Below are 12,370 nucleotides of genomic sequence, written 5' to 3'. Positions count from 1 at the left end.
ATATCCTTATAAAAAACTAAGGTTCAAAAAGGGTTTGAGATCACCTAAAGGATAAAAAAGGGACAGACTAGATGGGCCAAGTGGTACTTATCTGCCATAAAATTCTACGTTTCTAAAGTAAATATTAACACGACATTGTGTTCGCACCACAGGAGGGTGCAAGTTCAATTTCTAAATTCTGACTTTGTCATTTGCAATCAAGATAAAATAGGATACACAATCTACAGTACTTGTGTGTAGGTATAACAATTTAACTTAGCTATTTAATTATTAACTAATTCATACATTTTCTTTGAGAATATACATTTTACGTTTATATGCATTTTTTTTAAATAGTCATTCTGCATTAAATTCATGGCATGTCTTGTGTTAATCGTGTTAATTGACTGGCGTTAAGTTGCAATCATTTATTTCATTTTTGCAAACTTGTTGCTTGGTTTAGCATGTGCTTTGTTTTTACTTACTGTATGTAGTTTAGTAGATGTAAATGACAAGGCCAGATCCATGTGTGTACTGGAAGTAAAGCAAAAACATCAAGCAACTGGGCAAAACCATGTTGCACTGCAGGTGAGACAGTTGTAACGTGTCCAGAAAGATGTAGATTTGGGTGGGGTGTATTCTGGGGTGGGGTGAACATTCTGCATCCCTGCCCATTCTGGGGAGCTTTGAGTTTTCAGATGCTGCTCCTGTTGTAATAAATTGCTCATTGTCATTGATTATATCCTGAGATTGTGTCTTTTTCAGCCATACAAACAGAAATATGCGTCATGTATTGTGTATGAAGACAACAGTTAAGAAATCAATCACTTGGAGGAAATGAGAGCAAACATGTCCCAAGTATGTGACATTAATATCATATCCTAAACTGAATATATTAGTTTTTAAATGACTTCTAAAATATTAGTTTTCAAAAGCACGCAGAATGATTACGGAGAACTACACAGCAGTTCATGAATTCTTACTACTGGGATTCCCACAAATAAAGGGTTTCAATGCCATCATTTTATTTCTAATGATACTTAATATTTACATATTGACACTCATGATAAATTCTATGATCATCGTATTGGTGTCCACCAGGCAGCAGCTTCATTCTCCCATGTACTTCTTCCTCCAGCAATTGTCATGCAGTGAAATTGTGGTCTTGACCGTTATCATTCCTAACATGCTTCGTGTCATATGGTTGGAAGGAGCCACCATCTCTATCATAGGTTGTATAACACAGACTTATATCTATTGTGCTACAGGGTGTACAGAATGTCATCTCCTCGCAGTCATGTCTTATGACCGATACCTGGCCATATGTAACCCTCTGCATTATACCACCATCATGACTATCAAACTACAACAATCCCTGGTTATCTATTGCTGGGTGTTTGGCTTTCTACTCACCCAAATTACTCTTAACTTTCTGTGTCAACTTCAGTTCTGTGGACCCAACATCATTAATCATTTCTTCTGTGACCTCGTTCCCTTTGTTGAACTGTCATGTTCTTACTCTCATGCCCTACAGCTAGAGATCTTGATTGTTGCAGTCCCAATAATGGTCATCCCTTTTATTTTAATTTTTATTAGTTACATCTGTGTATTCATAGCTATTCTCGGGATCTCCTCAACAACTGGTAGGAAGAAAACCTTCTCCACTTGTAGCTCCCACCTCTCCGTTGTGACTGTATTCTATGGAACCTTGATCACTATTTACTTGGTTCCAGCTAATGGGCGTTCCTTGACAGTGAACAAGTTTATCGCCCTGCTGTACATTGTAATAACGCCCCTGTTTAACCCAATTATATACAGCTTGAGGAATAAAGAAATCAGAGTTGTCATAGGGAATTTACTTAAGACTAGGGAATATGACAAAAACACGACATCAAAATAAATTTTTCAGTAATCAATTAGGAATTTTTTTTTTTCAAATATTGGAAGAGATGTACTAAACCTTAAAAAATGTGATAACTTTCACGGTGATAAAGTACCAGCCAATCATCTCCTAACTGTCATGTCACGGGCTGGATTTGAAAAATGACGGGAGCTGGTTAGTTGGTACTTTATCAATGTGAAATTTATCACTTTTCAAGGCTAAGTACATCTGTCCTATTTGGTAATTTACAGTATTACAGGTAAAATAAAGCTGAGTAAAAAAAATTAAATGTATAATTTAAAAAAAATGTTTTAAGATTTGTTGTTTGTCCGTGTCTATACATGCTGGGGTTTGCTGGGAGATGTAACAGTATTTAAACATCATACATGCAAATTAACAAAGATTATTGTTTGCTGTAGTGTATGCAATCATGATTTTGTTGCCATTTTTCTCAGCGTCCAAAAGATAAAGCAGTCACATGTAACGGGTGTGGTATGGAGGGTCAACCACACTTAGGTTGACAGTGTCTGGATCAACCACTATTGGTCGACAGTAACTAGGTCGACAAAGATTACAGGTCGACAGGGTTTCTAGGTCGACATGCTCTAGGTCGACAGGTCAAAAGGTTGACATGAGGTTTTTTCTAATTTTTTTGGTGTGGTTTTCTCTGTACAGTGACCGGGAACCACAATTAGTGCACCATGCCCCCTCGCATGGTTCACTTTGCTCGCCATGCTTCAGGCAAGATGCCTCGCTCTGCTACCACTGCGCTCGGCACAGGTTACTATTCTCAATCATAGTCCACGTGGATCATTAAGTATGAAAAAGTTTAAAAAAAGAAACAAAATTGTGAAAAACTCATGTCGACCTTTTGACCTGTCGAACTAGAACATGTTGACCTAGAGACCCTGACAACCTAGAAACCCTATTGGTTCTGATGAAGCCGCTGAACCCGGAGGGAGGCGGGGAAACGCGTCATTTACTCATCTAACTGCTGTTTGTACCACTGCATTCGGAGATCTCGATAGCCAGCTATTACACTCCAGGGATCCTTCACCTCTATTCATGATCCCCCAGAGATGACTGCATGATAAAGGTTACAAGCACCAGCAGCCGGGGAGGATTTTCTTGGTGAAAGAATCCACAAATAGGAGTGGTGAGATCATACTGCTTAATTGTCTGGCCAGACACGCTTTTAGAGGAAGCACTGTTTCACTTTATTAACGGACTTTGGCTATATAAATGGGACAGCTTAAAAGCCCACATTCAGTCTGAGGAAAAACTCCATTTCATCATTTTTCTCGTAAAAGTGACTATTCTATAGTACACAGAGAAGAACTGTGTGTGCTATTAAGCTTCAGTAAACATTGGAAAAGCTACATTTTAGCTACTATAGCAGGTGTTGTTAAGGATTTTAAGTGGATACAGAGTAATTTGTTATAATACATGGTGTATCCAGTTTATATGTGAATATATTATTGTAATGATACATTGACCGGCCGGTGGTACAAATTGCATATTATTTATACTGTATATGTGTTTTAATAAAAAACCTTTTTAGTTCTAATCCATATGCGCTGTAACACTAGTTTCTTTGTTGCTTGTTTGATTTTTTAATCTAATAGGGGTGAGTAGCCCTATGTTGCTGGCAGCATATTGATTGGAGTGACAGAGCGCTTGATTTAGTATCGGTTGTTTAGAAACCCTATTGACCTAGTTACTGTTGACCAATAGTGGTTGACCTAGATATTGTCGACCAAAGTGTGGTCGACCTAGAGACCGGATACCCATGTAACAGTGTCATACATAAGCCTTATAAATATGCCCCAGACTAATTGGACCTCATGGTTTCCATGAGAGGAAACAAGGGGACCAGTTAGGAGTGTTGATGGTTGGGTGTATTTTTATCAATTTCAGAGTGTTGCTATTGGTGTGTAAATTGTCCTGTCTATATACTTGCAATCTTGTTATTTTTCTACTTGTCTAATTTTCCTCTTTGTCAATTTTGTTTTGTCCTGTCAGTTTTTCCTTGTGTGTGTCCGAGGGTGTAGTGAAAGTTTGTTTTTGTCTTTTTTTTTTTCCTCCTTAGTGTTTGTGCAAGGAGGGGAGAGTAGGATGTCCAGGGTAGAGTCAGGTCAGGTAGAGAGTAATGTAGAGTAGGTTGGCTTGTCAAGAGCACCATGACCATGATCGAGAAAATGATGGCATGCCCAGCAAGAGGGCAAAACAAAAGCAGGATGCATTGTGAAGGTCACAATTGCAGAAAACTTGGCCTTGGTCATGAAAAACCATTGTATGCTATTTGGACCTCAGGCTTCTGGCATTTGTAGAGGTATAGGTATGTTTCCGCACCAATAAACAATAAAGCAGAATTAGTTATAGTATTCGATAACAACCAACTTCTATTTAATCCAAGTACTGGTATTGTTATAAATCTGATGTTGGCGGTTCACCGAGGGTACAGTAATACACTGTAAAGTAGTCAATATGCAAGACACAAGAAAGAAAGACCCTTTGTTGGCACACTCATAAAAAGGAGAGACCCATGAAGGGGTTAAAATTTAACTTTTATTTATATCTATAAAACATTTATATTGAAAAAAAGAGACTCAATAGTGTAACCCTATTCCACTATTTTCAATCAGTATTATTTTCTGTAGATTACAAATCCTAGATAAACAAAGGAGCTATAGATATAAGAGGTACAACAAACAAAATCACTGAAGAGAATAGTAATTGGGTGAAACTATCAGTTTGTGGTGAAGTAAATTTTCTTTATCTTAGATATATATTGCTTCCTGATAGAGAGTAATCAGTTGTTGCCAGCTTGATCAGAAAAGGGGGAGTTTTTTTGCATATAATAATTCAAAGATAAAGCAAAAGAATGTGCTTTATTAGACATATGATGCACAGTTGAATTACTGTTTAAATTAGTATACTGATCAAGTCGCCCAATCAGGTACTATCACATAGGCACCAGAATACTCTATTATTGCAGAGACATCACTAAATAGACAGCCTCTGAAAAGGTGCCACCAGTTATGTGTAGCAATTCACAGATCAGGCAAAAGAAAAGAAAATGTGCTTCATTAAACACAATTTTGTACAGAAAATAACTGTCTGAATTATTGTACTGATCTAATCATCCAACTAGGTACTTCCACGCAAGTTCTTAGAATAACATATAATTGAATAAATTACCCTTATATTCACAGCCTCTGAAATCATGCCACAGGTCTCAATTGGAAAAATAACATGCAGAATTAGCTCAGGTAAAGAAGAAACAGCACATTAGCACATGATATATTAGTAAAGATCAAGCAAATTAATTAGTTATAATTAGTTGACTTAATTGCTTTCAGCTGAAAAAAAGATCAAATCAGAGCCATGGATATATAATCACTATAGAGATAGTATTCTGCTGGCCTGGTTGTCTCACATAACTAAGATCGTTATAAAATAACCTTTATCAAACATGTAGCAGAAGAAGTTGTTAGTATCTGCTGCTTACTTGGTTATAGCAACAAATGTTGCAAATCCCATATGCTTAAAATACAATCGAACAGAGAATGTCACTCAGTAATAATCTGTAATTCAAGTCCCATTAAATCAATATGGTATAAATACAATGGGTCTTTAGAAAAACATTTTTTTAGCTGTATAGTGGGATGCACCTGGATAATAATAATAATTATTATTATTACCAGTTATTTATATAGCGCACACATATTCCGCAGTTAGGGCCATAATTTTTTATATTTAAATACAGTTTGTGCGAAAAGTGCATACAAATGTTATTGTGAATCACCCCAGGGAAAAAAAGAGAGTTTACCTTGGTCATGAAAAACCATTGTATGCTATTTGGACCTCAGGCTTCTGGCATTTGTATGCTGATTAAAATCTGCCAGATTGTGATAATAGTTGTAGGGCTTGTGAAGCACAGTGAAGAGTTGTATAAGAAGAACTTGTTGGACATCAAGCACCATGTAAAGTCCAAGATAGACAAGGAGGCAAGTCAGATGGGTTCTGTGTTTCCCTAATAGCCAGGCTACCTAGAATATGAAGAGCCACTGAAGGTGGTGATCACTCCAGAGGTCATTGCCCATATGAATGTCTGCAACACGAATGCCACCCAGGTGGCGTGGTAAATGTAAATTTTCTTCTAATTAGTGGGTGGGTCTCATATGCACACCATGAGTACCCAAGCAGGAACCTTTAAGACACATGTTTCAGCCATGAGTAGAGCTACATAACTTGCAGCCTGCAAGTGATCAAGCCTTACTTGTGGGGATACACGTGTCTTGAAGACTTCTTCCTGGGTAATCATGGTGCACACTTGAGACTCAACCACTAAGGCATACCATGCTGTTGATCGGTGACCACATTGAAGTACTAGTTATACCCAATCCTCAACTCTCTCATCAGGTTCTGGCATGTACTCTGTCCTGCAATTTCAGACACATCTAGAACCTCCTCCCCCCCACCCCCCCGACAGCAGAAGTGCTCTTTTACTGTATTTCTTTCTGACTAAACTTGATGCTCTCACAATATTTTCACAACAAAACAAGCAGCAGCGCAGAGCCCGGCAAGACAGGAGCCACAAGAGGAGGATGAAGAGCAGGCTGGTAAATATTTTCTCGATAAGTGTTGTTCCTTCAAAACATAATTCAGTATTGTTGAGAAAATGTTGGTATATTTGTTTTGTAAGTCCTTCCAGGGTCAAATGCAGAATTTCGAGAGGGGGAATTTCTAAATGCAATCTACCATCTCCCACTCTATGGAACATTGGAGAAAATTAAGGAGTCTCGGGGAGCGGTAGAAGAACCTAGTAACGGCCCTGGTTATTGGTCTTTTTATACACTGAATATTGCATGGAATACAGTATTAATATTAAATACTATAGATGGTCCATAGTATAGGCTGTATCAAACATATTTAACTAAAATAAATAACATAAGTGGTCAGAATTTTTTTTAAACATCCCATAATAAATACATACACACAAAAAAACAAACATAAAAGAACCAGTAGGAGGCAGAAGTGCACTTTCTGAGAACACATTCTTCCACCTGATGGTAAGGCACCTGTCTCTTCATCCTGGCAGCTACTCTTTGGTCCACCACACTCTCAGTTACACCCACACAGCATACTTGGTAAAAGAAACTGCTACTGGGCATGGTCCAGTGGTGGATTTCCCACAAGGCATGTGAGGCACATGCCTGGTGGTGGCACTTGCAGGAAGAGGGGGCATACCAGGCTGATGAGGCCAAGTGATTCTTTTTTTGTAATTACATCCTTTTAAAAAAAATGTTTTTAAGCAAATGGCAGGAGTGGGACAATGAACAGCAAATTATGGTCCAGGAGGTGGCAGCAGGGTGAGGTTGGGGCTGTTTTGGTGGTCTTGAGGCATCCAGACTAACCCCAAATTGAAGAGGGCAATAACATGATGGGAGTGTGTGTGTGTGTGTGTGTGTGTGTGTGTGTGTGTGTGTGTGTGTGTGTGTGTAGGGGGGGGTGATATGGCCAGATCTGCCTGTGGCATGTGCAGCAGCCCTTCTTTGTTCTTTAAAGTGCATATTGTGTCAGAAGCTCTAGTAAACATATTATGTACTATTGCTATTGTCATAATTTGAGGCACTTGCCAAGAGGAGGGGATTTTCTGGGCAACCATAAACTCCCCCCTCTGTTTGCCAATGCCTTCATCAGCACCGCCTGTCAGACTTCCAAGACTGGTCCCATGTCCCAAGCAGCTGCAAATGTCTCTCCTGGCCACATAATGGAATGCTTCTCATCTTCATTCCTGGTGAGTCTGTGTTTTTGCAAAAACACACCATTATCTTTGTACAACACACACTTTCAGGCCTATACTAGCACATTCTGCAGCCTCCGGACACACACACAGGGAGAGGGGGGTCTCACACACACACCAGAGGTAACAAACCTGACAGGGGACTCACACACAGTCACACATACTTACACACATCGCTGCTGCAGAAGACCGGGTCCCGACATGCTGGTGGAGGAAGACACAACTTCGGAAGGTCAGTAATTAAGGTTAATTAAGTTACTGGAAACTATAATTTGCTAAATTAATCATTAGGGGTGTTCTACAGGGGTGAACGAGTAAATTACAATGATTTTCCCTTAAAGTAATGATTTCACAAAAAACAGACATGCTCTGAGGCTGCAAGAATATAAGGCGCCCATAATTTTATTGCGATTAACATAAACACTTCTTTAAGCTAGCTTACAACTAAAATAACGACACACTAAAATAACAACATGGACACGGTTAGCTGTAGTTAAAGGTCAGACGATATTTATTGATCGCTGACCTGTTCTTTAAACTATAATTGTAATTGAATTGATTTTATCTTGGAGGATGGCAAAGGAAAAGTCGCTACCAGACACCAGCTCCAGTCACTTAGATTGAAACACAAAAACTGAGGAGAGGACTAAACCACAACACCGCCTCCTACCTGCATAACCCGCATTGTGCCGGCCTCACCACTCTTATCTCTGGCAAACATTCTGTTCCCGCATGGGAACGTCTAAATGTCCACCCGCAAGGCAAGGACACACTTGCCGTCTTTCTAAAGAGGGTGCCCCACAATGACCACTTATGCCTATCTGACTGCTGGTTGGTAGCGACTTCCTGCCACAAAGGTTTAACAAACTGCCACTGCCATCTAAACAAAGAAAGCAATGAAAAACAAAAGACCCCTAACGGAAAGGACCAAAAACACCATCTAGGAAAACCTGAACTCCAGCTGGAGAAAGGTGAACCCCATCCTCCTTGTAGAACTGCCACTTACACAGCACAAGCAAAGGATGCTTAACAACCACTCCACCTAAAGCCGTAACAAACAACGAAACAGCCGAATTAACTCTGCTAAAAGCTGTAATGTAACCGGCCTACTGGAATCCGCAGTCGTGGGGCGTACCCTAGCCCATACCCTTAGCGCTTTGGAAAGGACAGAAGACCCGGTGGGGTCCGACAGCCTGCGCAGCCTAGAATGAAAGGAAATGCCCGCAAGGGCAGTAGACATGGCTGCTTTGGACCTACCCCCTTGATAATGCTCCCAAACAAAATCCATCAAAACGTCTACCAGGGACTCACCTGACATACCGTACCTACTGGGAAAAGCCGACCAATCACGCCAGGCCGCATCATACGCCCTAAGCATGGAAGGAGCTAACGCATACCTGGCCAGAGCAGTTAACCCGACTCGACAATCTGCCAGACAGAAGGCGGGCATGGTAAACCCTCCGTCGCCACTCCCGCAACCAACTCACAGAACTTATCAAACTGAAACCAAGACAAAGCATTCGCAATCACATTATCGATTCCGGGAACGTGATGGGCCCTGAAATTAATACTGCGCCGCAAGCAGACAAGCACCAGATGTCGCAACAGACGCAAAGCCTGGGGAGAAGAAGAACGCTGATTATTGATAGCGTGCACCACTCACAAGTTGTCGCAACGGAACCAAATGTCCCGATTCGAAAACTTGCAAGCCCATAATTCCACGGCAACAATGATAGGAAACAATTCCAGCAGCAGGAGGTTCCTAGTGAAACCCCGTGAGACCCAAGAAGGCGGCCAAGCAGCAGCGCACCAGGAACCGGCAAAAAAGGTCCCAAAGCCACAACTGCCCAAGGCATCTGTGAACAGCTGGAGGCACCAGTTGGAACAACGAGGAGGTGGCCACAAAACTTCCCTGTTGAAAGACACCAGGAAAGAAGACCAAACCCGCAAATCATCCCTGATGATGATGCTGTCTGGCGGTCCCCGCAGTGGCCCGTTCAAGTTTCCGGCAAAAAACCCTACCCATGGGAATAATCCTGCACGCAAAATTGAAGGAGCCAAGCAACGACTGCACCTGTTTAAGCCGCACCTTGCGCTTCCCCAAGCAGTCGTCAATCAAACCCAAAAGCTTCCGCACTTTATCAGCGGGAAGGCGACAGCAACCTGCCACGTTGTCTATCTCAATCCCCAGATAGCTCAGACAACTGGTGGGGCCCTCCCATTTCTCTGGCGCAACGGGAACCCCCAAGACCTCGAACAAGGACCTGGCAACTGACAAAATATCACCGCAAACCGAACTGTCTCCTGGACCCATAAAGAGAAAATCATCCAGGTAGTGAGCAACCCCAGGGTGACCGGAGGTGGCCTGGATGCACCAATACAAAAAAGTGCTAAATCTCTCAAAATAGGCACAGGAGACGGCACAGCCCATGGGGAGACACCTATCCACATAAAACTCAGCACCCAATTTGAAACCCAGAAACCGCAGGGAATCTGGGTGCAGGGGAAGAAGACGAAAAGCCGACTCCTCGTCTAATTTTGCCAACAGGGCACCCGGACCACAGTCCCGAACCAAGTGCAGAGCCTCATCAAAAGACTGATAACGCACTCTGCACACGGCCTCGGGAATGGAGTCATTAACCGAACCACCATGAGGATGTGACAAATGCTGTATAAGGCGGAACTTACCCGGGGCCTTTTTGCGCACCACCCCCACGGGGGAGATGCACAAGGCGGGAAGAGGGGGAACATCATAGGCCCCACACATGCGTCCCAAGCCGATCTCCGCGTCCACCTTCCGCCGGACCTCATGCAGGAATTCGCGAGCCGATTTCAAATTCTGATGCGCCACCACATGCACGGAATACAAAATGAGCAGGCGGAAACACTGACTAAAACCATCCAAGAGAAAAAACGCGGCCGACCTGTCGGGGTACAAACTAAGCCAGTGCCGCAGTTCGGGAACCCGAAAAGGGGAATGAGCCTTACTTACTACTTCCAGCGGCCTCGGCTGGAGTGGAGGGTTTACCGCTCGAGGCCGAGGAGCAGTCCTTGGATGGGTGACCGGCCCCACACACTTTGCATGAGTGACGAAAATGGCAGTTAACGCCCCTGGTGCACTTACCCTAATTGTAAGCGAAACACCTTCCCTTCACTAAGGAGCGAGAACCGGAAGTGCCAACTGCAAGAGGCTTCTTACCCGGGACCTCCAAGGGGGACAAAACCTGCTGGGTGACCTCCAACCAAACCTCCACATCTTTGAAATCCGAAGGCAAAATGGTGTTCCCATCCTGATTACGGCAGAATTTCTCGTTGTAATCCCGCTAAGCGCAGCCTTTGGAGTTCAAATGCATTTCATGAACTAGAAAGAGATACTTAACCATTTTGGGATACTCCGCAGGCTGCGACTCGGTGTAGCAAGCCGTAAAAACCAATAACCCCCACAACCACTGATGGAAATTACGGAAAGCATTCTCCCCAATGCCTCCCGTTTTCCTGGCCGAGTCAAAATCCCGCCGCATGTCATTCGTAAGGGTGAAAAAGTCCACGTACTTCCCATTCCTAATTTTCTCCCTCATCCTCTTGCGAACCCCCCGGGTAAAGGCTGTATTGGCGCAATGAACCATCTCCGTAAAAAGCGGGGGATCGGAGGGAACCGAAGCCGCCGGCGTCTTCACCTTCCTAGATTCCTTAGCCACTAGCCGCGCAATGAGCCTAGCCAGCTTACGCGGGTGCCGAGGAGAACCAGGAGAAACACTACTGGAAGAGTTAGAAGAAGTGCTAGAAGAACAGGGAGAAGGAACAGCATGATCACCATCGCCCGAGAGACCCGGAACGGCGTCAGCCGCCTCTACCGCCACCGTCCTTGGCGGAGCATCTTCTGTCATCACCGCAGCCACGGCTCTCCTCGACCTCCGACCCCTCCGCAACGAAGCCACCGACGCACCCGGACTCGCCAACACCTGAGAGGAGGAAACAGAATTGACAACAGATGCAGGAGGAACCTGCACATCAACAGAAATGGGAGGGACAGGCGGGAGCAGGGGCAAAGCGCCATCACAAGCCAGAGGGGGGCCAGTGGGCAGCGGCGGGGGGGACACCCTAAAGAGGGGGCAGACCCATCGGGAGGAAGGGCCGTCCCGACCAAAGGCACGCCACCGAAGGTGAAGGCAGGGAGCCACGAGGGTGGGGGAAGATACCCAGCTAACCAGGGAAATCCTGGTGAAACGGGAGGGAACTGAGAGGGAGCGGGGGATGGGTGCCAAAACTGGGCATATGGGCCGTAGCTGCGGGAGAAAACCCGAGATACGAGCCCGCAAAAGCTGGGGGGGATTGCAACCCGAGGGCCGCTGACTGACCAAGTGAGCTGGACTCCAGGGGCTGAACTTGAGAAATAGGGCTAGAACTGTAGGGAGGAGGAAACCAGGAGACCCGGGTAAGGCGCCATGGAGGAAGCAGGAAAAGACTGCGCAACGGGCCAGGGGTGAGCCCCAGAGAAAAACTGACCCCCGTCAAACTCAGCTGACACCGAAAACAATGGAGGAGGGCCAGGCAGGTGAAACGCCGCATCAACGGATGACTGCGTCGTCACCATCCACACCGCCCCAACCTGACCGGCCGGTGGCACCTGCAGACTGAGAAAAGGGGAAGACGCAGGATGGAATAACCCAAAGGGGAATGGGGGTCACGCAGGAGAGACC

General features: G+C 43.9%; 1 protein-coding gene across 1 annotated transcript; it reads left to right on the top strand.

Annotated features, from left to right (window-relative positions):
* The first annotated feature begins 1,276 nt into the window (after window positions 1–1,276).
* On the top strand, window positions 1,277–1,879 carry LOC134934101 (olfactory receptor 11A1-like). The gene has a single exon (XM_063929607.1). It carries the CDS (start codon window positions 1,277–1,279, stop codon window positions 1,877–1,879), a length of 603 nt encoding a protein of 200 aa, XP_063785677.1.
* Window positions 1,880–12,370: the final 10,491 nt, after the last annotated feature.

The sequence above is a fragment of the Pseudophryne corroboree genome, chromosome 6 (assembly GCF_028390025.1).
Source record: "Pseudophryne corroboree isolate aPseCor3 chromosome 6, aPseCor3.hap2, whole genome shotgun sequence".
NCBI classification, from domain to species: Eukaryota; Metazoa; Chordata; class Amphibia; order Anura; family Myobatrachidae; genus Pseudophryne; species Pseudophryne corroboree.
This window is presented reverse-complemented; position numbering and strand designations above follow the sequence as displayed.

Excerpts from the sequence above, each read along its gene's own strand:
- LOC134934101 (XM_063929607.1), top strand. The coding sequence starts at position 1,277 with ATGTCTTATGACCGATACCTGGCCATATGTAACCCTCTGCATTATACC.